The following is a 25,655-nucleotide window of genomic DNA, read 5'->3' as shown; positions in this document are numbered from 1 at the left end:
CATTACTAAATGTGACAGCGCAAAACGTGTAAAAGAATTTCAAAAAAATGATATAACATATGAGGTTCTTTTATTTACATTTTCACATATAATGGCGAACTTCCACGGTCCTCTTACCCTTATTATATAAAAACCCTTTGGATAGGAGAAAGGACACATTTCTATCTTCTTCTTTTTCACTAAGAGTGAACAACAGCGTCGACATATCCGTTTATTTAAATGTTCCTTAGTAATTCTATCTGTTTAAGACTTGTGTTTTCCTTTGAACACATCTTGGCATCATGGCATAGACAATGAAAGCAGGAAGCACAGAGTTAAGTCAAATGAAATTACTGTAGTGACAAAAAACAAGGCCACATATTGGAACTGTTTATGTTAAGGTTGTGTGTCTTGCATCAAGACACAGGGTTGTTGTGCCTTTCTGTGTTATACTAAAAGTATTTATTTAAACAAATAATATGTTTGTTACTATTTATGTTTATAAATGGAGGACACATATCTGAGGAGTGAGAAACAGTGGATGAGTAAAACAACTCATTACTGTTTAAAGCTCAAGGGAGCCCTCTAGTGGTAATTCTTCATCAGAGCAACAATATGAACCACTGTTAGTGTTCCATTTACAGTGCTTCTTAAAGCTGTTTCTTTTGCAAAACATGTACAAATCATACATTGTGAATACGATGTTTAGTGAGAACAAGTAACATAATCAATTCACTCTGTTTGCATTAACCTGTTAAACACACTGAGGCAGACATTGCTGTATGTGTTTTCTGAAAGTGCAGCTGGTGATTAAACATTTCAATATCTCTGAGTGCAACGCCACTGAGCCTGCGTTTTCTTTGTGCATCACGGTATACTTCCGCAACATACTTCCAGGAAGGAAATATTTGTTTGCATATGGTTCTCAGATCTTTGTGCACCCTTGTATGTGCATTGTGCTCCTAAGTGACTTCCCAGCTTCGGATACATCCCTCACAGGAAGTTCAGCTCTGTCAGCATGAGTTCTCTCTGGACAACACTGTCCATCTTAGTGTCCACTCCAGATCACGGTTTAGCTCAGAAGAGTCTTTTTCCATGTCTGAGCTCACAAAGGCTCTTCATATGTGGGCTTCTGTAGTAAAGTGTCACATGACTTTGGCTCAGCGTACACCACACTGACGGGCCGGGGGCCGTTGGCATGCAGGGCCGGAGTGCAGTAGCCGTTGGACAACACCCTGTGTGAGGGGCAGTCGTACTGAGAGCGGCTGGGAGACGTCCTGGGGCCAGTGCTGGGTGCTGGTGTGAGAGGTGTGTGTGTATGGCTGTGAGCCAGAAGGTTGCACTCGGTGATCTGTTCACTGAACGGGGTGGCGTACTCTGGCTCTGGGGGGAGGGGCTCGGCGTACTCCGGCAGGTTGACAGGAGTGTCATAATGGTTGAAGGCGAAGGGCGTGGTGTAGCCTTCGTCTGAGGAGGGTCTGAATGTAGACCCGATCTTCTGTCCAATAGCAGCAACAGCAGGCTCTGCATAGTCTGGATGGATATAAAAGGATATTTTAATTTCTATTAATTTGGGATGCGACAAACGTTGTCATGGGAAACATCAGAAACATAAAAAAATGTATCAGTGTATATTGGAGAGCTGTGGATGTTGTTACTGTTGGACAGAACTTAGCTAGCTGTTAGCCCCTGTTTCCATTCTTTGTGCTAAGCTACTGGCTGCATCCTTGTGTGAATATAAAACAGGAAGATATTAGAGTAGAATCAATAGTCTTATCTAACTGTACATAAAAGCTAAATGTTGCCTAAATCACTGAAACGGAGACAAATGTATCCGATATTTTAATCTTTGTTTTATAATTTTTTTACTATGTAGCAATATTTACTTAAAGGCGGGGTAGGTCATTTTGAAGAAACCAGCTCGAAAAATCTGCCACTTCCTTACAGAGCCCCTCCTCCAACACACACGAACGTGCACATGACCAATGAGGGCACGAGATAAGTTTGTGCACAGATGGAAGGCTGACAGGCAGGTAGGCCATCCAGTTATTTTAGCCGGGCCGGCTCAAATGGTTGGTCGTGCTTTTTACAGTTCTACGGCTTTCACAGATGAGATTTTTTTATGTATTTATTGTCAAAGCACTTAAAGGTGGGGTAGGTAAGTTTTTGATACACTTTTTATTATATTCCATGGAATGCTCCTAACATCCCGATAGCAATGAATATCTTCAGTGCTTTGACAAAAAATCCATCAAAAAATGTCATCTGTGGAAGCCGTTGTACTGTAAAAAGCACGACCAGTCATTTCAGCCGGCTCGGCTAAAATAACTGGATGGCCTACCTGCCTGTCAGCCTTCCATCTGTGCACAAACTTATCTCGTGCCCTCACTGGTCATGTGCGCGTTCGTGTGTGTTGGAGGAGGGGCTCTGTAAGGAAGTGGCAGATATTTTCCGGTTGTGTATTTTCAAATTCTAGCGCACGCAAGCTGGTTTCTCCAAAATTACCTACCCCGCCTTTAAGATATTCATTGCTATCGGGATGTTAAGAGCATTCCATGGAATATAACAAAAAGTGTATCTCGAGCCGGTTTCTCAAACTTACCTCCCCCACCTTTAACTCAATAGAGGTTTTTATTTAGGCAACTAAAGTGTTATTCTTATTTTGTATACCCCTGTAAACAAGGCACTACTGGGATACAGATGTTATTTTAAGTGAGCTTCCCTTGTAAAAGTAAATACATATTCAATTAATCAATTTTTCTTAATATAATAAATTAACCAGGATTAAAGTATAATCTTTAAAACCATTTGATTACACTAAAGTACCTTTTGAAAATACTGAGATTAAACTCCTAACTGAAGGTTTTACTACTTCTACCAAACCTCAGGATAGTAAATAAGTAAACCATAAGATTGAAGGTTTTTCAATGTATGCCTTCCTAAGGTCAATAATTAACGTCTGCACATTTGAAACTGGCATTTCTTTATCTTCAAGACTCCAATAGAAAATGCATATCAGCCAATATAGGCAGGAAATATCAGTAATCATAACATATTGGAGAATCCCCACTTATACTTCATTAAATGGGTTTGAAAACTCACTTTGTCGCATAGCAGAATCCTGTCTTGATGGGAAAAACGTTTGAATGAATTGCTTATTTGCATATTACGCCGCACTTCCTGGGAAATGCTAATCTTCTTCTCAGTGGCAGTCCCACACTTGGCCAGTTTTGCGCCTCTGTCTGAGCTACTTGGCCACCGACAATGTGTCCTCTAATCACAGGGACGGGGGCCGACAGTGTGACCAGACCCTGCTCTCTGGCCGGGCTTAGGGGCTATGGTGTGGGAGGCCTAGACCCCTACTCAAGAGCCAGGGAGCCTCAGAGCTGCAGCTATTTTAATGAGGCGGGCCTCAGTGAGGGCTTTGATTGTCTTAGCTTTGACCCTGTGTCCTGTTTATCGCTGGACCTCTCAGTGAAGTGCCCCCTCGCTGGGGGAGGGGACGGGGGCGGCAGAGAGGGGGACTGGTGGTGGTAAGGGAGGGGGGGGGAGCGCCATTTATCAAGCTCCAATTAAAGGGTCTCTTTCAGAAAGGCTCTGTGGACCAAAGAAAGGAATGTTTATACTGCATCTGGGTGATGGGCCGAGCCGGGGGAAAGAATGGACGGCCCGTGGAGAGAGCTGTTTGCTGTCAAACTGACCACTGAGGCCAGAGACTGTTAGTGGAGGAAAGATGGCAGAGATCACCACTTGAGATCAATAATAAACGATGAAAAGCCGATGGAAAGACTGGCAAAAAGGAAGCAGCTGATAATAGCAAGGCGTTTTACTGAGACACTGCTGCCTTCTGTTGAGAAATAAATGTTTCCCTATGAATTCTCACCGTTAAGAGGAGGGCTAGGGAGAGCATCGTGGACGTTCCTCTCCAGAGGGTAAGAGATGAGCTCTGATTGCGGGCAGGAGAGACTCTTAGCCTGGAAACTCTGACAACCTGCTAGACACACAAACACACAGTTAGAGGCTTTTAAAGGAAGTTTAAAATAATAATAATTATTAGAAGAGCAACTAACTTACTGGTGGGTAAGGAGTACTTCAGCTGTGAATCCTTTTTCCTATATGGTGAAAAAGATACAAACAATAGTTAAAGTATTGCACATACAGTCCCTGACTACTCGAGTGTCCATTTGTGCCCAATCTATATAGTATGGTAAGAAAACTGTCTAGAAATCCGTCACGGACTATTTGGGGAAGAATCTCACAGTACAACTTAGATACCATGAAAACTCACACTTTTATTTATAGAAAAAGAAGAAAATGCAAACATTGTGTTTATTAAATGCATTTTAATATGATATTTTTATATTTAACTTGTTATGAGCTTATATACTTAATACTTGATTGTATTTGCAGTAGTTTCTCAGATACGGCCATTTTCTTATCATACTAAATATTGTCACACACTACACAGTACCTTCGCTTCCACCAGACCCCAGCCATCAAACAACTGCCGCACATTATCAGCCCCAGCACCACTCCCACGGCCACTATCACCGGCTGGCTGGAGCCTGCAGGGACACAAGTGTCCGAGTGAGTAAACAGTTGTATAAGGGTGAGCAAGGAATGCCTTTTATTGCAATGTAAACAATGTGGAGTGGGAGAAGAACGTATAACATTGTTTTTACTTATCTGATGTATTTTCTTCTTAACTAGACTGGCGTGTATTTGAATTGTACACATGTGAAATAAAAAAATGATACATGTACATACTTAGTCTTGTCTCCACTAACACTGGGCCCTCTGTGGGGGTCGGGGGGAGGGTGGGCCGCGGTGTGCCCATATTAACTTTGATGGGTGGAGATTCTGTAGGAGGATAGTAGAAAATCAGACACAACCTCACACAGCTTAGAGAGCTCATGTGATAGCTGGTTCTTGATAAGTAGTAATACACACCAGCAGGTGGGCGTGACCTTGGGGTGGCCTTGGCAACGGGACAGCCCAGGACCTGCACCTGAACGGAAGCACGCCCCTGCCAGCTCAGCGGCTGCAGCCGGACAAACCGAGCCAACACAGGAGGGAAGAAACTGTTGAGGACTCTGTGATGGCCGTCAGTGTAGGCCTGAAACACCTGGGGACCAAACAGTAAGTTACTTATTGACAGAGAACAGCAGGAAGCCTGGAGTACAGACTCAGTTCAGTACCAACCATTTAGGTGAGCATGGTACAAGGCATACCTTTTTTTCTTTGCTGAGAGCACCTTTGTAAAGCTTCCAGGTTTTCCTGTCCTTGCTGAAAAAAAGACTGAAGGATTCTATGTAGTATTCGTTTGATCCCGTTGTTATTATTCCTAAAAAATCAGAACACAACCTTGCATGAGATAAAACATACCACAAAATATCCAATATCAAAAAACACATTTTTGTGAACATTTTAGCCAACGGAAACATTTAAAGTATCCATCTCCCATGAAAACAGCACGTGTGTTGTGCTCTCAGTACTTTTAAGACTTCTCCACCTTGTCTGAAAAAGGCCACTGAATGAAAAGACTCTGTTTTTTACTGATTTGTGTTCTGTTCCGTCAATAAGGTGAGGCTCTAAACATTTTCAATAAAGAGAATGTTGGCAGCGGACAGAGAGAAGTAACCATGGATAGTTTAGCTTCGGGACTTTATTTGCTGATTTTGATGGTGAGCAGTACATTGTGTGGGTACAAGAAAAGCAAGTGTTGAAAATAGTGTAAAAGAGAGCGATGTAGTAAGCTACAATTTTGGAAGAATGTTACTAATTAAGGCTTGGTGTGCGTGTAACCTTCATTTAACCTTCATATGTTGCAATGTCGCCAAGCATATTGGTTACTACTACTGACAGAAACAGGTCACAAATATAAAGTTCCACTTTTTGAAAAAGGCACGAATATTTCCACAATACATTTTCAAACATCATTCAAATAGTAAACAATAGTGTGTTTGTTAGGGAACAGTGAGGTGAATACATATTTTGTATTACTGCACTAGGAAAGTATATGTGGGGTTGACTAATAATTAATGACTGTTGCCATGTATATATGACTTAGGGAAGTCAACCATTGATGTGTTTTTAATTATTGTCGGACAACAACGGAAGTCATTGACACAGAACAATAACATCCTGCTAACCAGGCTTCAGTTGAACAGAAAAATCGTTATTTTTCATGGAATTTGTTAAAATAAAAAATATCGGCAGACATATCGTCCAAAGAGCTTCGCATTCAGATGTTTTAATAAACATATTTTGCACTGATTATTTCATTCAAAGATTTGTACCTGTGATGGTGCTTCTATCACTCAGCCCCAGCTCCACCCATGGGTTCGGGTCGTTACCGTCCGCTGCCCAGAGCAGGGACTCATGCCTAGAAATCATGTTTGATGAGGACCAGAACAGTGTGTGCTCTCGACTGTATTTATCCCAGAAAGATGAGGCATTTAAACCGGAGACACTCAGGATGCTGTTGCATTCTGTTTGGGAAGCAGAGGAAAATATGAATAAATTTATTTAACACAGAGTGTTTTTAGATAAACATAATTGACTACGAATCATGAGTTCTTCACTGCAGAGCATTTGTTTGCAGACTAGTTTTCACTGTGATGAATCAAGAAGTTCATTTTGTAAAATCACTTGGATAAAATAATAAAATATGACAGCATGACTTGAACATTTGACTGCAGGAATGTAAACAATGTGTAGCTTGTAGCAAATGGGTTAAAACTCGCAGAAATACTTGGTGTGCCTTTGGAAAATTCTAACAGCAAAAAGTGATAAATGTCATGTCATACCTTGACTGAAGAGCAACTTCTTTTCAGATAATGATCCCCTGTCAAAGAGAACAGTTGAAAAGGTCAGTGCATCCATGTGAAATCAAGCATTAACTCATTTTGAGCTTCATAACAGCCAGTTTAACATTACAGCAATATCTCATTTTGAGTACAATAACAGTAGACACACGTTTTTGAAAGGATTCCATTGGAAAAGGTTGATTCATAAAGTGTAAGGCTCCTCCCTCGGTTCACAGTGACTCGCCCTCCCAGAGTGTCAGACGCAGCTCCAGCATGGACTGCAGTCTTGCACAGGACTGAGGTCTAAAGCAGAGGGGGACATGAAGTTCATTAATAACTTGGGCTCATTTATTTTGTTTCTCATTTTTTGTCTCATATATATAATAGCTTTGCAAAATGCAATGTGGTTTACTTACATCTCTGTAACCCTTTTCCGAGTTTCCCCAAACATCCCCTGTGACATCCTTACATCCAGCGGGGCAGTACACACTGAGAAGCAACAGAATAACACGTGAGAAACATATCACTGATCTACTAAAACACAATCTATTAAGGGAAATGTAAAGGTTACCTCAAAAGATGTGTGCTAGAATGAGATCCTCGTTTTAAACAGGAAATTAGATCTGCAACAGCAAAACAGACATAGATATATTCAAATGAACACTCCTGAGAACTTAGAAAACATCGCCTAAATATGTATTGGTGGACTGGTAGTATGTTGTGGGATCCAGTAATTTAGGCTTACATAATTGTCCACCACGCACAGACGGACTCAGTGTGAGACGGTTCTAGCAGGCTGCATGGGTGCTATATTAGGGGATGAGCGGTCATGGCTGTGGATGTGACTAAGCCCTTTGTTTCTGACTCCGTCACAGTTCACGAGTACAGTGGATGGGCCTCGTGTGATCACAATTAACAGACAGTGGTTTGTATGTCTGAGCATGGGCTTAGCTCCAGACACTGAGGGATTCATAAACAACTCGGGACAAACAGGAAATGATGATACATACTGTACAGTACGGATAACTTCATACAGGGGAAAGGAAATTATCTCTAACTATAAACTAACATTCAGACCAAACAAGTCCACATGATCATTAACATGATACACATAAAGAAATGTGACTTTTCTAATTTAATGTGAAAAATCAAGAGACGTTAAAACATGTGTCTGTACACATTACAGTAATCTGTTGCATTAGTAGAGAGAGTAATAATATGTGGTGTTTATAACTGATAAATCAACAGCCTATGGGTTGCAAAAAACATGGGATGGTAGCGGGCTTGTAGTGTTAATGGTCCGATGAAGAGGAGGGGGAGGGAAAATAAAAAACCTAGCCCCAAGAGACAGACTGAAGCCAGAGGCCTCTCTCCATTCAGCGTGAGAGAAGGAGTCTCCTCCAGCTCTGTGAGCAAACAGGCCAGGGCAAAGACAGCCATGGAGGCTGAATGCCAATAAGAAGTGACTCACAACTTACAAACGCACACACTACACAAGGACACATATTCACACGGACATTGGTGATATAATTACACCAGTGTCAACTTGTAAATGAGCAAAGCTGAGAAATCCGACTCGTTATAAATCAGGCATTTGTAAAGTTGAGCTCCACATGCTAAGCGAGAACAGTACTAATTGAAGAAAATGAGGGTCATTGAGGATGGGCATGGTCTGAGGAAGGAGTGTGTTCAGATGTCAGGTTTAGTGATGGCGTCATGATATTTGATGGCAGTCATGATATTTGTCGCCGCGGATGGTTTGATCAAGTTGCATCATGGTCTTTACCTCGTCTAGCTTTGAATTGAGCTCTGTATTTAATTTGCCTAATGAATTGTATTTAAACTTTTTAGTTATGTATAAATTGTATTGGCCTAATTATGTAATAATTCAATCTGTTTTTCTGCTTGGTATATGTAGATATATACCAAGTCCATGTTTTTATCTATTTCTAACCCTGACTGGTGTTTCCTCACTGTATATTATTGAGATTTATAACAGCGTATCTTAAGTTCCTGTTTTTATTCCTAGTAAATGCTTATTTATTTATGTAGTGTTTAATTTATAGTGCGTGTAAGGGGAAGCACTTTGTGTTGCAGTTCCCTTGTCTGAGTACTACCAAACAGGTTAGGTCTATTGGCTTCATAATAAACAGATGTGTTACCTGGATACTGGTCAGTGGCATAGGACATGAGGAACCCTCGCCCGGAGCGATGAGGGCCTGACTTGAAGGTTATCGTCACTTCATTGCTTTTAAGTGTCACATTCTTCTGTGATGCATCGAGCTTCCCACACACTGGACCTGGGAACGCAGAGACATAAACTACATTTGTAAAATAACATAAACACAGATACAAACAGCAAACTACATCCTGGTGCAATACAGTTAGTCCCTTTACAGTCAGCATTTATCAACAGATGTAGATCATTTACAGAAGGCTCTAATATTGTAGTTTTCCGATTCACATTTGTATTGTGTGCCGCTAATGTGACCTGTTTACATGCTTTTCTGTAAAAAAAGCTCTTTATTTTTCTCATGCTGCAGCACCTCTTTTCACCCTCTGTCTGAAACCAGCGCCCAGTCTGCTCTGATTGGTTAGCTGGCCAGCTCTGTTGTGATTGGTCAACCACTTGTCTGATGTCCCGCCCCTTATCACGTACAATGTGTTGGAGCTCTAACCAATAAAGGCATGAGAGCTAGTGTCCAGGTAACAGTACGTCCACACCATGGATGTGTAATAAGAACTGGATACAGCATGAGAGGCGGGGCCTCATTCATTCCTATGAGAGTTGCTCAATGGCGCATGATGATAAAATGGAGAGCGAAACGTCACAGATTACCCGGCATGCCTGAGAAGTACCCGTATGTGCGCTCATAGCGCATGCGCAACTTTAACCAAAATGCTCGTTCACATCAAGCACGTCAATTTGCGTACACGTAACAGCACCGCACGTTCATGACAGCATGGTAATGGATTGTTCTATTTCGTATATGGCTTCGCCCTCTAAGGCTATCGCTATTGGGTAGGGGTGTAACAGTTCACAAACATTTCGGTTCGGTACGTACCTCGGTTTTTAGGTCACGGTTCGGTTCGGTACGTTTTCGGTACAGCAGAAAAAATTATCACAAAACATAACATATTTTTTTTAAATTATTATTAAACTGTGAATAATGTATTCACTCAAATAAATACAAAATATAATACAATAAACATTAAGGTGCAGCATTTCGATGAACTGAAATAATCTGTATTTGAACTGTACTGTACTAGTACCTAAGCAGCCAGTTTGACATTATGACGTGCTTGTCATTGTATTTTCATGTTTTTTTAAAGAAAAATGTACTTGTCCACATTGCTTGCCGAAAGGGCAGATCTGCTGGCACTAGCAATGTCTCCTGCCGTGGAGAACACCCTCTCGCTAGGGACAGAGGTAGCAGATACAGCCAGGTAGCGCTTTGCTAACATGGCAACATAAGGATATTTGCCGTTTGTAATAGCTTTGGCTCGGTCTGAAGTCTCTGCGAGTGGTGGAGGCTTACATGCTAGCGGGAGTTGGGTTTGCACTTCAGTCTTTTGGTACCGGTGATATTCACGTTCGGGTGATGCCTTTTCAAATGAGTGTGCACGTTTGATGTATTGCCAGCCGCGTAACCAATGTTAGTTGAACAATGCAGACAAACAGCTTTGGTTCGGTCCACCTGTCTTTGTCCGTCATCCTTGTACGTAACTGCGAAACCAAAATGTTCCCAAACCGGAGACTTCAATGATGCTGGAGGATTTTCGAGCTCAACTTTATCTGCGTTCGGCATTTCGACAGTTCCTCAAATTACTGATTATATTTGAACGCATCCCTCTGACCAGCTCGTCCAATGAAATGACTTGCTCGCTCTATGACGCGTTGATCACAATGGGTGCAAATTACTCTGAATGCTGCGACGCAGCACCTGAGATTACTTCCAAGAAGTTGTTCACGTTATCAATTTTTTACGTTTAACATTATATGCGTTCGGTACACTTCGGTACACACGTGTACCGAACCGAAGGGCCCGTACCGAATAATTTCGGTACGGGTACGTGTGTACCGTTACACCCCTACTATTGGGTAATCCCCCTGCGCAGCACTGAAACACTTGTAGTCCACGCCCACCCGCAAGGTGGGCCCCACCCTCGGGCCTCCTTCCGGTATAAATAGGAAGGTGGCTCCACAATCTGCTCCCTCTTTTCTTCAGCAAACCAGCACGGTTACTGAAGCACAGCAATTGAGAATCATCATGACAACTGCGTCCGTGATTGTCCCTCATGTGGCTCTGGGTTCATAATGAGTTATGACCAGCAGAGATAAAAGCAGTATGCAAATCCTGCCTGGGGTGAGAGCACGCGTGCGCGGCTCTAAACCAGCAGGTAGCATGCACACACTGCGCTCGTCTCCCCTCGGGCGACAGGAAGCGGAGAGCGGACGCTCTTGCTGCTGCGGCCGAGGAGGACGATTGGCCCGTCCAGGCTTACGAGCCCGCGGACGGGGCCTCGTGTCCCTGGGGCCGAGTGCCGGGCAGGAGTCCGAAGAAAAGCAACTCCTGCCCCGCCTCCCTCCACTGAGGCCACGCGAGAGCCTCCGAGGACGCAGAGCCGGTAATTAAGCCGGCTGCCACTAATCTGTTGATTAAGTAGACGGCAGGGCTCCCTGCAGAAGCCTGCTGGTTTTAACCTATCGGTTAATAACCTGCAGAGCTTGCGGCATTCCTCTGTCCGAGATACGCCTCCTACACACGGTCATAATAAACCCATGAGCGCCGTTATAACGCCTCATGTGGGCAGCACTGCACACACCTCCATCCATCCCCTGAGCGTGTACGTGCCTCATGATGAGAGTCGGAGTGAGACGCAGCGTGTGGAGGCCCCGCGCAGCCGTTCGGTCCCAGCCCACTTGGGGTTGCCTCACGCCCGGTGTAAACCAGCTGCCTATACCCTGTCGGTTAATAGCCAGCAGGGCTCGTTGCTAAAGCCTGGTTTTAACCTGTCGGTTAATAAATTTCAGAGCGCGCTAATTAAGCCGGCTGCCACTAATCTGTTGATTAAGTAGACAGCAGGGCTCCCTGCAGAAGCCTGCCGGTTTGAACCTATCGGTTAATAACCTGCAGAGCTCGCGGCATTCCTCTGTCCGAGATATACCTCCTACACACGGTCATAATAACCCATGAGCGCCGTTATAACGCCTCATGTGGACAGCACTGCACACACCTCCACTCATCCCCTGAGCGTGTACACGCCTCATGATGACAGTCGGAGTGAAATGCAGCGTGTGGAGGCTTCCTCGCAGCCCTTTCGACCTCACGGGCAGTGGCGGCGAGGGCAATGGCGTGGCTCGTCACCATGACGACCATTACGGCACATCACCGAGAAGCCAGAACGGGGGAAGGAGCAGTATTCCAGGCTGAGTGCCCCCAGCGGCAGCGGCCGCAGCGTCAGGGCTCGCTCGCTGCAGAATTCTGCTGGTTTTAACCTATCGGTTAATAAACTGCAGAGCTCGCTAATGAAGCTGGCTGCCACTAATCTGTTGATTAAGTAGACAGCAGGGCTCGCTGCAGAAGCCTGCCGGTTTTAACCCCTGTTAATAACCTGCAGAGCTCGCAGCATTCCTCTGTCCGAGATACGCCTCGTACACACGGCCTTAATAAACCCATGAGCGCCGTTATAACGCCTCATGGGGCAGCACTGCCTCTCCATCCATCCCCTGAGCATGTACGCGCCTCATGATGAGAGTCGGAGTGAGACGCAGCGTGTGGAGGCCCCCGCGCAGCCCTTTCGGTCCAAGCTCACCTTGGGTTGCCTCACGGGCAGCGACGGCAGGGGCTCTGGCGTGGCTCGTCACCATGACGACCAAAAACACATCTCGAGCACGTGCGCCCGCTCTCAGAGTTTTTCTCAGAGTGGCAGCGCATGGGTCTGATGGACAGATGGATGAGCAGGCTGATCAGCAGAGGATACGTCCTGCAGTTCGCCTCTCCCCCCCCACAGTTCAATGGGATACAGGAAACACTCCTGTCCTCCCAGAAGCTATGTCTTGCGCTCCAATCCGAGCTGCTGGAACTCCTGTTGAAAGAGGATATTTCCAGGGTTCCTCAAAGGGAGGAAAATCAGGGGTTTTCACTCCCGTTATTTTTCTAATCCCGAAAAAGACTGGGGCAATGAGACATCCTCGATCTGTCAGTATTCCACATGCTGACGATCAAACAGGTGCTGGAATGTGTTCACCAGGACGACTGGTTCACTTCCACCTGAAGGATGCATACTTCCACCTGAAGGATGCATACTTCCACGTACCCATCATCCCGAAACACAGGAAATTCCTGCGTTTCTCATGTCAGGGAATATCAGACCAGACAATCGTCTGCCGTTCGGATATTTCCTGGCTCCTCGCATTTTTGTGTAGAGAAGGCTGGAGCCACTACACAGAGGAGGGATGAGAGGGTGGTTTCCTCTGGACGACCTGCTATTTGCTGGCTCGCTCCAGGGAGGAAGTTGCTTTACAGACGTTACATTCGTATCGCATCTGTCAAAGTCTGGGTTTCATAATAAATTGGAAGAAGAGCTGTCCTCTTCCCTCTCAGACAATCGTTATCTGGAGTGGAATTAAACTCAGCCAGCATGAGAGCGCGGCTCTCGCGGCAGCGAGTGGAGGAACTGACAGCTCTTCTCTGGCGTGTCACAACCCACACAGCCCTCTCCGTGAAGCAGCTGCTCAGCGTTGGCGTCAGCTGGTCACGTGGGGATTCCCCACAGGGGGACACTCCAGAGGTGGTTCATTCGCTGCAGAAGCCTGCTGTTTTAACCTATTGGTTTATAAACTGCAGAGCTCGCGGCATTCTTCTGTCCCAGATATGCCTCCTACACACGGTCATAATAAATCCACGAGCACCGTTATAACTCCCTCGCAGCCCTTTTGCCTCACGGGCAGCGGCGGCGATGGCGTGGCTCGTCACCATGATGACCATTACGGCACATCACAAAGAAGCCTCTCCCCCCCAGCAGTTCCATGGGATACAAGAAACACTCCTGTCATCCCAGGAACAGTGTCTTGCGCGGTTTTTACCCCCGCTATTTTTCTAAATCTCCGAAAAGAACGGGGGAGTCGCCCCGTTGCTGTACAATCAACATTGATTTGCACAGACAACAGGCCACGGCTATGGAAGCAGCCTACCTCAATCGCCAGGGAGGAGTACGATCTGCGCAGCTTCTGAACGCAGCCAGGCGGCTGCTGTTCTGGGCGCGCACACACGTTGCTCTCCATCAGAGCAATGTATATTCCCGGCGAATTTAACCGAGGGGCTCGCAGAACGCAGCAGCCGTTGTATGCGAGGAGTATGGAGACTCAGACCTGTGTCACGCACACTGGCACACTTTCCTCCTCCACGGCTTTGCACGGAGGAATGTCAGTGGAAGATATTTGCACAGCTGCATCTTGGTCTTCCCCCTGTTCATGTATTCTTTTTTATTTGAGGGATGTCTCCCTTTCCTCTCTGACACACCCTGTACTGGGTGTCCTGTCAGAGTGAGTGACGTCAGGGAGCCAGCGGTGCGCCTCTCTCCTGCCTCTCGGCACGCGGAGAGCGGCCCTTTTTCCCTCTTATAGGAGGGATGTTCCTTTTTCCTCTGACACACTTTGTACGGAGTGTCTGGTCAGAGTGAGTGACGTCAGCGATCCAGCTGGGCGCTCTCCTACCTGTCTTACACGCAGAGAGCTGCTGTTCCCCCTCTATGATGGCTGGGCAAGGTGGGACCTTCGTCTCTACTTTCTCACAGCGGCTGGTATGTATTGTTCCCAGCCTTCACCCCGTCTGGAAGATAGGCATGTTTTGCTATGTTCCAGGGACGGTGATGCGCCATTACGCATGACACAACAGGCAGGGGGTGTTATTGAGCAGGTGTGTCTGTGCTTCTAGTGCCGGGCGGACCCAATGGGGCGCAGACTACATCATGCTTCGCCCTTAACCCAATAGCGATAGCCTTAGAGGGCGAAGCCATATACGAAATAGAACTGAGGTTACCTACTGTAACCCCAGCTTCTATGAGTAAATGGCGCAGCCCTCTAAGTGCGGGGCCCCACTGGCTCTACGAATAGCTGAAGAAAAGTTATGTTGTATGGGAGCAGATTGCCGGGCCTCCTTCCTATTTATACCGGAAGGAGGCCCGAGGGTGGGGCCCATCTTGCGGGTGGGCGTGGACTACAAGTGTTTCAGTGCTGCGTGGGGGCGCAGGGGGATTACCCAATAGCGATAGCCTTAGAGGGCTGCGCCATTTACTCATAGAAGCTGGGGTTACAGTATGTAACCTCAGGTATTATGATGGATTTGATATTAACGAGGCGGCAGTTAGCAGCTAGCCGCTAGCTAGTAATTATGCTAATGTACACATCAATCGTTATGTACTTATATTACGCTGTAACAGGATCTAGTGATATCCAACACAGCTTCATTTAGCATGAAAGAATTATTGCACTGTATGTATATATATATATATATATATATATATATATATATACATATACACACAGTGCAATACGAAGCTACAGGGACGTTAATAACGTCGGTAATATATATACAAGTGTTCATACTGGGTAGTTTATTTAGTTAAAAAAAAAAAATTATCCAACGATTTACAGACCACTCTTTCCCCATGTAAGTCAATGGGAAAAAGTGTTTCCGGGCCTGGCAACCAAACGGAAGTGTAGTACCGCCGTTTGGCCACCACGAATATTTTCATCTGAGTCCGGCGCACTTCCTGGGGGCTTTTGGTCCACACGGCAGCGTGCGTTGAAGCTTGCCGGTGGGCGTGTCTGGCGCACGACCAACAGCCAATCACATTAATCTTCCGCCCCGGACACACAAGCACGCGGTTTGATTGGCTAGCGCTTGTACTGGAATATGATTTGATTGGCTGACGCTTCCGTCAAAGCTTGAAAAGTTGAACTTTTCTCAACTTTTGAAGCGAGCAACGGAGGCAAAGCGACGGAACCACAATACAGTTCGGCAAAGCCTGACGTCACCCCATTCAAAGTGAATGGGAAGCGTCTACGTTGAAGCAACGCACGCTGCCGTGTGGACGGGTGTTAGGCTGCGGCCACACGAGGACGAATTCGGTCGTTTGCGTTACTGTTTAGCAGAGATGTGGACTCGAGTCACATGAGTCACAATTTGATGACTTGAGACTCGACTTGACAAAATCACAAAACACTTGCGACTCGACTTGGACTTGAACACTAATGACTCGGGACTTGACTTGGACTCGAGCCTTCTGACTTGAGGTGACTTGATCATTTAATTCAGAGGTCTGTCTCCAACACGCCGATCGCGAGCTGCCGCTAGAAGAAAAGACTCCCGTTGGGGAGAGCAGAATCTTCAGCCGCTACTCTTGCTGAGAATCCTTGCAGGCAGGGGCGGGACTTTATTTAGCTGGGCCACCAAGCGGCCAATCATATGCGAGGACACACTAGGATCATACCATTATGTGAAAGAAGGGTGGGGGGCACAGAAGGTGTAGTGGTACAGGCCAGCTGCACAGAGCGACGGGGGAGACGGATTGGAAAAAGAAATTAGCGAAAACCGAAAAAATAAGCAGCATCTGGCTGCATTTCAATGATATTGGAGAAAGCAAAGCTGAGTGCAGGATTTGTAAAATGAAAATAACCTTTTTTGGTTACCTTTATTTTGGTAACCACTCAGGATTTACTGTCAGAGGTGGGAGAAGTTCAGATCTTGTACTTGAGTACAAAAGCACCAGAGTGTAGGAATACTCGGTTACAATAAAAAGTCCTGCATTCAAAATGTTACAAGTAAAAGTAGAAACGTATTAGCATCAAAATATAGTTAAAGTACCACCTGCAGAGGGATCTAGATGCAGGTGTTTTCTTCCCCATAGAGACCGCCTCGCTGCACATTATCCATGGCATAAAGATAGATAGTGGGTCCCTTCTAACATGTTGTACACAGTGATAAACATTCTGGTCACCTCAACATCAGGGATCTTATACATTAAACTCCTTCTGAATCAAACCGTCACGGTAGCCTTAACTTACTGATCCCTCTTAAAATAAAAAAACACACGTTACTTTACCAGCAGAGAGGAAATGGATTATTAATGTGACTAATAAAACGCAGTTTGATTATTAAGTATTATTCTGTTGATCGATGTCATTACATTTGGTGAAAAACACATAATGACTTGTTCATGACTCGTTTTGTCAAAGTTTAGGACTTGGACTTGACTAGAACTTGCCCATCCTGACTTGAGACTCGACTTGGACTTGAGCGCAAAGACTTGAGACTTGACTCGGACTTGAGCGCAAAGACTTGAGACTTGACTCGGACTTGCAAAACAATGACTTGGTCCCACCTCTGCTGTTTAGTGTCATATAGACCGTTCGGCCACATGAGGACGACCGAATACGGCACTAAACGACTGAGGAAACGATAACGGGTCTCAAGGTGGATAGAAAGGCATACGCAACTCTCTGGGGGGTCAAACGGCTCCGTGTGTACGCCCTATCCGAATATTTTCAGATCACTGATAGTGATTGCGCAATAGCCCCGCCTCTCCCCACCTCTTCTGCTCACCTCCGCTTACCCCGCGCCATTGCTGAAGTGTTTCGCCACCAACAACAACAACAATGGCGGATCGCAGAGTTGCTATCGTGCTCCGGACGCTATTGACCATGCTACAGTTGTTTGTGCAACATCTACAGCAATAATGATGAGGCAATAGCCCCGCCTCTCCCCACCTCTGCTGCTCACCCCCACGTCAAAGTAAACGGCACCCTGAATTCAGATTATTTATCTTTCTCTCGCGAGTGAAGTCTAATCTGACAGGACGGAGACACCTGCAGCTCCTCCCGCTGCAGCAAAACACACACTTCAAGTCAGATCATCACCCTTAGCTATTTTAATTACCTCTCAAACTCCCTAAACTAGTTATAAATATGTTTATTTTTTACTGTCGGCCGGGTCACTCATTACTGGATCAGCTGCTGCATGAGACAGACACTGACGCTGTCCGAAGAGAAGGAGGAAAAAGAGAGGCTCCGTGTATTTTATCATTATATTATATAGAGTCGTTATTCATTTGTTTTAAAGCTCAATAAATAACAAAGAAGACCTTTGACCGGCACTTTTATAATTTTGTCCGGAAGATTTAAACTTTAATACACGTTGACTGGCGAAAAATGCTGCCCGGTTCCCTCGGCCCCCACCGCGGAGAATAAACAGAAGGGCAACCATGACAACCATGCTTCTTCTCTGCTTTTGTGGAGGAAGTTACAGCGCCACGTACAGGCTCCTGCATATGTACTGCAGCTTCTCCAGCGGTTGGAGCAAAACGGAGCGGTCTCGTGTGGACAGACACTATCCGGATAATTATTGCGTGTGGACGGAAGCTTGTTTGTGATTGCGTTTGCGTTAATCCTATGCGTTTAGCCGTTTTCGTCCTCGTGTGGCCGCAGCCTTAGAGAGACATCAACTTTGTGAAATTGGTTTAGTATAGAAAGAGAAAGCTGCGCCCTCGAAATTTTGGACGTCGAATTCGAAGCACCGAATTTGACCATTAACATTTGTTTTACTTGAAATGTTAAAGAGCCTGTGACACCATCCCAACAACTGTTGTGCAATGAAATATTGGGCTACTAGTAATCTCGAACCGTCAGTTTAAAAAAGAAAAAGCGATACCGTTCCGTTAAATATCAATAATTTCGAACATCGCGGGGAAATTCCTTGAAGCCGGAAGTGACGTCAATGCGGGAACGCTTCGAGAGCCAAACACGGACAAAGTGTGTTGTCATGCGTAGAACTGGTGAATTACTGAGATTAGGCACGTTAATAACGTTTTAATGAAGTTGACTACAGTATATTCATATTTGTCAGTGCTTTCATGTCAATTCGGCGACATAAACATAAATGATCGTGGCGAAGATGATGATTACATTAGGATTAAAAATCGGGAGTGAGAGCTGCTGAATTTCCTCCCGTCGGATGTGATATAAAAACAAATCGATTATTTTTGTGGTTATAAACTCAAGTGGATGAAACTATATTTATTAGTGCTTTCACGTCAATTCGGCGAACATATGATACATTAAATGATGAGTGAGGATGATGATTAAAAATCGTTTGTTTGAGCCGGTCTGCATTTCCTGATGAGAAAACAAACCGATGCTTTTTGTAGTTGTAGTACACCAACAACGTGGATTAAACGTGTGTTTTTTTTTCCACAATGTTGGGGAAATTAATGGATAAAATGCACGGATTATTATTATTATTCCCACTCCGATCGGGACACTAGGTCCACCGTTTCTCCGCAGCGAGGCTCCCCCCGTTGACAATTTACGTGGGCTGGGTGCAGTGGCGGACTGGCCATTGGGACGAATCCCGATGGGCCGGTACCGAAGTGGGCCGGTCGGATAAGTAACTAGCACATCCCCCATAGGCGGCGCGTGAGGCTCAGGTTTGAGAAGGCTAAATAACTTCTTTTACCTGACGCTGCCCGCCTCCGGCGTCTATAGAAAAGAGATCAACTCAGTGTGCGGAGTTTAAATCTCTCAAGTCATATTACAGGATAAAGGAAATACAGTTTAAACTGCCGTATGCAGAGAAGACGCCGACGTGTCGCACTTATCATTCATATTACATCATCAATCAGATCATCGATCATATAATATCATAATATATCATATATTTCCTTATCTGAGTCAGCTTCTCCACCCTCATCTGGCCGTGCAACACTCACAGTGTCACAGACTGGATGCAGAAGTATTATTTAACACATTATGTTGACGAAACACTCGAGACAAATGTAATTAAAGTCAGATCCACTCGTGTCTTAGACGTGAACGCGCTCTCAGCTGGAGAAAGAAACCCTGGCTTGATTTACCGAGTTGATAACCAGCGTCGTCGGACCGCTTAGCGAGATCTCGTTTGTTAGTTTGTTGTTGTTAATTTGTTTGTTACTCTAACACAGGGGTGTCAAACTCAATTTCATCGCGGGCCACATCAGCATTATGGTTGCACTCAAAGGGCCGGTTGTAACTTTAAGACTATATAAAAATACATATATAAATATATCATATATATAAAATAATGTATTATATTACATCATTGCCTCTGCATTGGATTATCATCGGATAGGGTAATAACTTCATAATTAACTACGTCTGAAAGCAGAATTCTTGGGCAAATAATTGCAAGTCTCTTCAGTGCGTATGTCCCAAAATGATTTAAAAAGAAAAGCCAAATTCTGGAGAAAAAAGAAATAGAAGTGACATTTTGAAATAAAAATCTAATTCTGAGAAAAAGGAATTCTATGAAAAAATGCATATTTTGAAGAAAAAAGGGCAAATTCTGAGAAAAAAGTCATATTTGAGATGCATTGTGGGACATGTAGTTTATGGGCAACATGCTTCTGTAGCATGTAACCGTATAATAAACATATTATATTCTTTGCAAGCTCTTGTGGGGCCACATGAAATGAAGTCGCGGGCCGAATGTGGCCCCCGGGCCTTGAGTTTGACACCCCTGCTCTAACATATCCAGGGTCTGTTGAACTGGCTTCGTAGTACAGGGCATAGGTGGCGAGCAGCGCTAATGTCAAAGACACAGACATTATACATTATATTTGTATTTTACCAGGATGCAGTGACACAAATATTTACATATTTACATTTACTATCTACAGCACCCTGACATCCCCCACTCCCCCCGTTGACAATTTACTAGCGGTACCGAAGTGGGCCGGTCGAGAGTCCCGGGATGATTTTTAGTCCCAGTCCACCACTGGCTACATGACCATATGATCGCCCATATTGACACACCTCATTCCTAAACTTCTAACAGATACAACATAAACCGATCCTTCAGCCTCATATGAGCTCTCAGACACGTTCAACATTAACCTGTCATCGCTGTCTGAGCTTGCTGCTGTGTGCGCCGTCGTGCGTTTACATCTGACTGTATATATATAAAGGTTTACATGCAGATGCTGGGATCCTGGACGGTGCAGCTGGAGCGCTGTGCCCGCAATGACGTCACCCATCATTTGGCGGGACTTGAAGAATCCGCGAGAAGATCCAGAAAATTGTCAACATTGAAGGCAGATTAATGGTTATCAAAGTACAAATATCCAAAATCAGTTCAGTAACGGTTTTCAAGGGGACAATATGTACTCAAATTGATGGGTTTGGATGATGGGGGAAAACCGTGTCACAGGCTCTTTAAATCTGAATTTGATCATTCGAATTTGAGAAACCTGAATATATTTAGTTTGAAATATTAAAACTTGAATTTTGAGATCTGAATTTGTGAACACTGAACAACATACATTGAAATTCAGCTTTTCAAATTGCGTATCAAGATATTTCAGATTTGAATTTCACATAGGTAAATTCGGAATCAAAAAAATCAGAAACATGGTGTTCAAAGTAAAATATTTCAATGCTATAAATTCGGTGTCTGACAAAATTCAAATCATTCTGTCTCTTATTTGCTTCCATATGCAAACAGCAGCATCTGAACAGGCTGTAATGTAATGGCTTGGGGGAATTCAACACCCACAACTCATGTCAACTTTAAATGTTTGTTTTTGCCAATGACAGGCACAGATGGTTTTTATAAGTGTCTGACAATATTTTGATAAGGACCCTACTGGGAAATAAAGCATTTCCTTTCACTAGTCAGTCTAATTCCCCTCGTGGCTTCCTGCCATGTTTGCCTCCCATACAGACAACAGTTTAATGAAGAGCAGAGCCTTGTAGATGCATGTAAGAACAGCTCTCCGTCTGAGAAAACTACATGAAAATCATGAGCCAGGTATCAGGAATCCGATAATAAAACACAAAGGCAGCACAGCAGATAATTTCTCTCTCTGAATCTCTCAGCCTTTATTTTGGTGTCTTGTCAAATATTCATGCCCTCGAGACACGACTTGATACACCTGGTTGAAGAACGGGCATGCGTCTGTTGCGAAATTGGGTTTGCCTCTTCTGTCAATGTGTCAAAAGAATGGCATGCTCTGTGTGGATTCTACAATCACGCTGGGAGGACGTCAATAATAAAGGCATGGAACATTACAAGTCTATAAGCAGGTGTTTCAGGAAATAATCGACACAGGAGACAGTAGTCTGATCAGATATCTGCCGGCGAAGCTTAAAAAAAAAGTGCCATATCCAATCAGCGGTGAACAAGCTTACCCAGAGTGAGCTCTCCGCTCTTGTCTGTGATGACCAGAGAGCCATTCCTGCAGTCTGGACTGCTCTCGATGTCGAAATCCCCAAACAGCAGCCGCAGCGTGCGCCCCTCTGGCACCCGCAGCCTCCATTCACACCAGGTGTTACTGGGGTACGTTCCCGGGTAGTTCTGAGAGGCCAATGTGCCCGACTCTGTGCCCAGAAGGGAATGTCCACAGCCATTACCTGGACAAATAAATAGATGAATACATAAGGAAGCTGTGGCAATAGAGAGACACCAGTTCAAAAAGTAAATCCAACATTAGGACAAGTATAGGGACAGATTCATTACATTTTTCAAACAATTTTAAATGTCATAACAGATGTATCTCAATAAGTCATTAAGATAATCAATGTCAAGAAAAGTTAAGAATTGCACCTATTTTAAGGAAAGTTGAAACCAGCTGGAAGTAGTGAATTATTGACCTTTTCCTCATTTTATTCACATGACTTTAAAATAGCAACTGATTATCAAAAGTGTTGCCTATTATTCATTTTGATTGACTTATTGCTTTAGTTGTACGGGGTACTGTCAAGAGTGGATGATTATCAAAGTATTTTATAAATGATATGTCTACATTTTGAATGTGTGTGCTGGTCAAAGCTGAGCAGCACACACTTAAGTAAAGCTAACATCACAAAACCACACACAGTCTGGCCCTTAATTCCCTAAATAAATACACAGAATCCCAAAATATTAAGGGCTTTGTTAATGTACTATTTCAGATGAATAATAATCTCGTGTGAACATGCTCAGCAGACCGGGGCATGTTTATACTCTCGTGAGACACTGCTAGGGAAGTACTCCAACACAAGACCTGCACACTGGATTTAAGTACAAAAATATGTTTTGCTGTATACAACGAAATGCTGTTTTTAACAGAAAAGCTAGGCAAAAAATGTAAGTATTTATTTAATTTATTCATGCACTACTTTCCTTTTGAATACTGTTTTTCTTGTATTGTTGTTTTATTACATCCTCTAACCTGCGGTTGCTGTGACTAACGCTTTACCGAGAACTGAACACACAAATATTTAGATCTTCTAACCTCTCTGAGGGTCACAAAAAAATGAGTGAGTCAATTTCCACAGTGGTCATAAAGAGATAAGTGGTGTGGGGGAGGCAGTCTCAAAACTCAGCCGCAAAATGTCAAGTAATGACGTGTTCCAAGAATGGTCAAAACTTGAAAAAGGCTCCAGGGTCCATCCAAGCCTACAGCTCACCCCTGTCCTAGTCGTCCTTATAAGGATCCTGCAAATGTGTTGAGGGGAAACAGGAGGATAACCTTCCAGTCACCCTGACACACACACACGCACACACACACACGCGCACACGCACACACGCACGCACACACACACACACACACACACACACACACACACACACACACACACACACACACACACACACACACACACACACACACACACACACACACACACACACACACACACACACACAGTCCTGTAATTCAGCCCCTGAGCTTCATAAGTCATACCCATAATGCACGGCATGCAACTGCATAGCGGTAGTTAATATTACTGAATCACTTTGATGAATAACTGCTGCACACACACACACACACACACACACACACACACACACACACACACACACACACACACACACACACACACACACACACACACACACACACACACACACACACACACACACACACACACACACACACACACACACACACACACACACACACACACCCCTGCATCACACCAGTAGCTACCCTACTTCCCTCAGTTTGGCTCCTAATGCCATAAACCGTAGGATGTTATTGTCCCCCCTCAGGTCCCCAAAGGATTCCCTGGAAATGCCACAGCAACACTCTGTAACCATGAACAACAGAGTGTGGATCTGTCACCTTCCGGTGGGGGGCAGGGGAAGTTCTGGGTGGCCGGTAATCTTCCCCTGCTCACTCAACCCTGTCACCTAGGACTGTTTCTAGTCCCACACAGCGAGGAATATGTGTTCATGACCGTTTAGAACATTCGTAAAGTGAAGTACAGAAAACTGTAAGTCAGACAGGGTGGCATGGAGAGCAGACAGTAAATCAAAAGCAGCCCGGCAACATTGTTTTTCCACTTGAGGCTTTGCTGGCAGGTCTTTACAGGTCCACACTAGCAGAGAGGATGTTCACCTGTGCTACCTGTCACTACCTTGCCTTAGCGGCTAGCCTGTCTTGTGTGTCAATCACAACGTTACAACAGCTGAGATGTTTAACCTTTTACCCTGGCCCCACAAAAGCTCTTTGCATACTCGCCAGAAAAGTGATTCAGAATAAGTAATTGTTGCAGGACTTAATCATCTTCCGATGTGAGGAAACCAAAGCCCCAGAGACAGACGAACATCAACAAAAACAGATTTGTGGTATTGCTGAGCGCTAGTCACAGTCTGTGTATCAGTAACATGCGTTTGTGTTTGTCTGTGTGTTTATGGTCATTATGATTCATACTGCACATGGACTGGACTGCTAATTTGAAAAAAAGAACTGTGGTAAGCTAGCTGGGGTCAGTAGGGAAGAGTATGTAAAGAATGCTACCATGACATCACATCTACCTTTGAGCCTACTTTAATTTAAAATAAAGAGTTTTGCAACTTAAAAAACATACATAGTAAACTTAAGCTATAGAAAGCTACTCTAGTGGTTCATAGTGTAAAAGTAGAATTGACAGAAGAACATAAAACTGTTAGGACATGTTTATCACTGAGAACAGGCCTATAATGCTGGTATCAGTTAGCAGAATAGTTGTTGATGTTGAAAATGTAATAGACAGCAGTGTCTATGAAAGGGACTAAGGTTAGCTCAGGTAAAATGCAAGGGTTGTGTTAAAACCTGTTGGTCATTGGTGCTTGTCACCACAATGCTCTAAAACAGTCACTACTAATCATTATTGCAATGTATCTGTTATTAGCTATTGTGATAATGACTAGTAATAGTGTTAGTAGCATATTCATAGTAGCCTTATAGCTAACAAGGTGTTATAAATTAAGTCTGGCGTCTCATTCTTTATCTTATCAAAAGCGTAAAGAAAATCGTTTTTTCTCACCCTCCTGGCCGTGAACATCTACGGAACAGACGCTAAAAGTGATCCAGAAACCGGCAATAAGAGACTTCACAGCATCCCGGATGTTTTCGCACTTTACAAGCATGATTTCCAGAGCTCGGCGTGAAAAAGTAAGGTGCAAGCCCCGCTGGCTCGAGCTTCTGGCCTGAGTAAAAGTTATAGTACAAAGTACTGGACGTCTACCATTGGCCACGAAGCGTAAACTCGACATCTCATTGGTTCCCTACAAGTGTCAATCTTAGAATCCCTAACATTCCATCCCCAAATAGGGGTGGGCTGATTTGTAGGTGTGTGCTGATCTGAGACCAGCCGTCGGCAGTAATACTGACGATTTACTCTTGTTTGCCAGAATGGCAAGACTGAACCTGGATCAGATTGGCATATTCTTCTGGGGAGGCTGTTTAATAACATCAACATGAATAATGATGCATTCTAGTGTCTATAATTTTTATGGTAAACCAACATTTCCCTTATCTTGTCTGTGACTTACTGACACACCTACTGTACATTACTTTACTGAA

At 44.3% G+C, this 25,655-nt stretch overlaps 1 protein-coding gene across 2 annotated transcripts; it reads right to left on the bottom strand.

Moving 5' to 3' along the window:
- Nucleotides 1–53: 53 nt before the first annotated feature.
- Nucleotides 54–25,269, bottom strand: LOC117461082 (discoidin, CUB and LCCL domain-containing protein 1). Of its 2 annotated transcripts, none has more exons than XM_071205850.1 (15): nucleotides 25,117–25,269; nucleotides 22,015–22,236; nucleotides 8,951–9,088; nucleotides 7,360–7,411; nucleotides 7,205–7,277; nucleotides 6,958–7,091; nucleotides 6,789–6,826; nucleotides 6,279–6,470; nucleotides 5,211–5,323; nucleotides 4,930–5,104; nucleotides 4,747–4,839; nucleotides 4,451–4,544; nucleotides 4,054–4,091; nucleotides 3,863–3,973; nucleotides 54–1,512 (listed from the first exon to the last, which is right to left on the bottom strand). In XM_071205850.1, the coding sequence occupies exons 1-15, from the start codon at nucleotides 25,217–25,219 to the stop codon at nucleotides 1,085–1,087; spliced, it is 2,004 nt and encodes a 667-aa protein (XP_071061951.1). In that variant the 5' UTR covers nucleotides 25,220–25,269; the 3' UTR covers nucleotides 54–1,084. The 2 variants fall into 2 exon arrangements, with proteins under 2 accessions (XP_071061951.1, XP_071061952.1); XM_071205851.1 differs by having other exon boundaries at nucleotides 3,863–3,970.
- Nucleotides 25,270–25,655: the final 386 nt, after the last annotated feature.

The sequence above is a fragment of the Pseudochaenichthys georgianus genome, chromosome 16 (assembly GCF_902827115.2).
Source record: "Pseudochaenichthys georgianus chromosome 16, fPseGeo1.2, whole genome shotgun sequence".
NCBI classification, from domain to species: Eukaryota; Metazoa; Chordata; class Actinopteri; order Perciformes; family Channichthyidae; genus Pseudochaenichthys; species Pseudochaenichthys georgianus.
The sequence above is the reverse complement of the archived record's forward strand: the minus strand, read 5'-3'. Positions and strand labels throughout refer to the sequence as shown.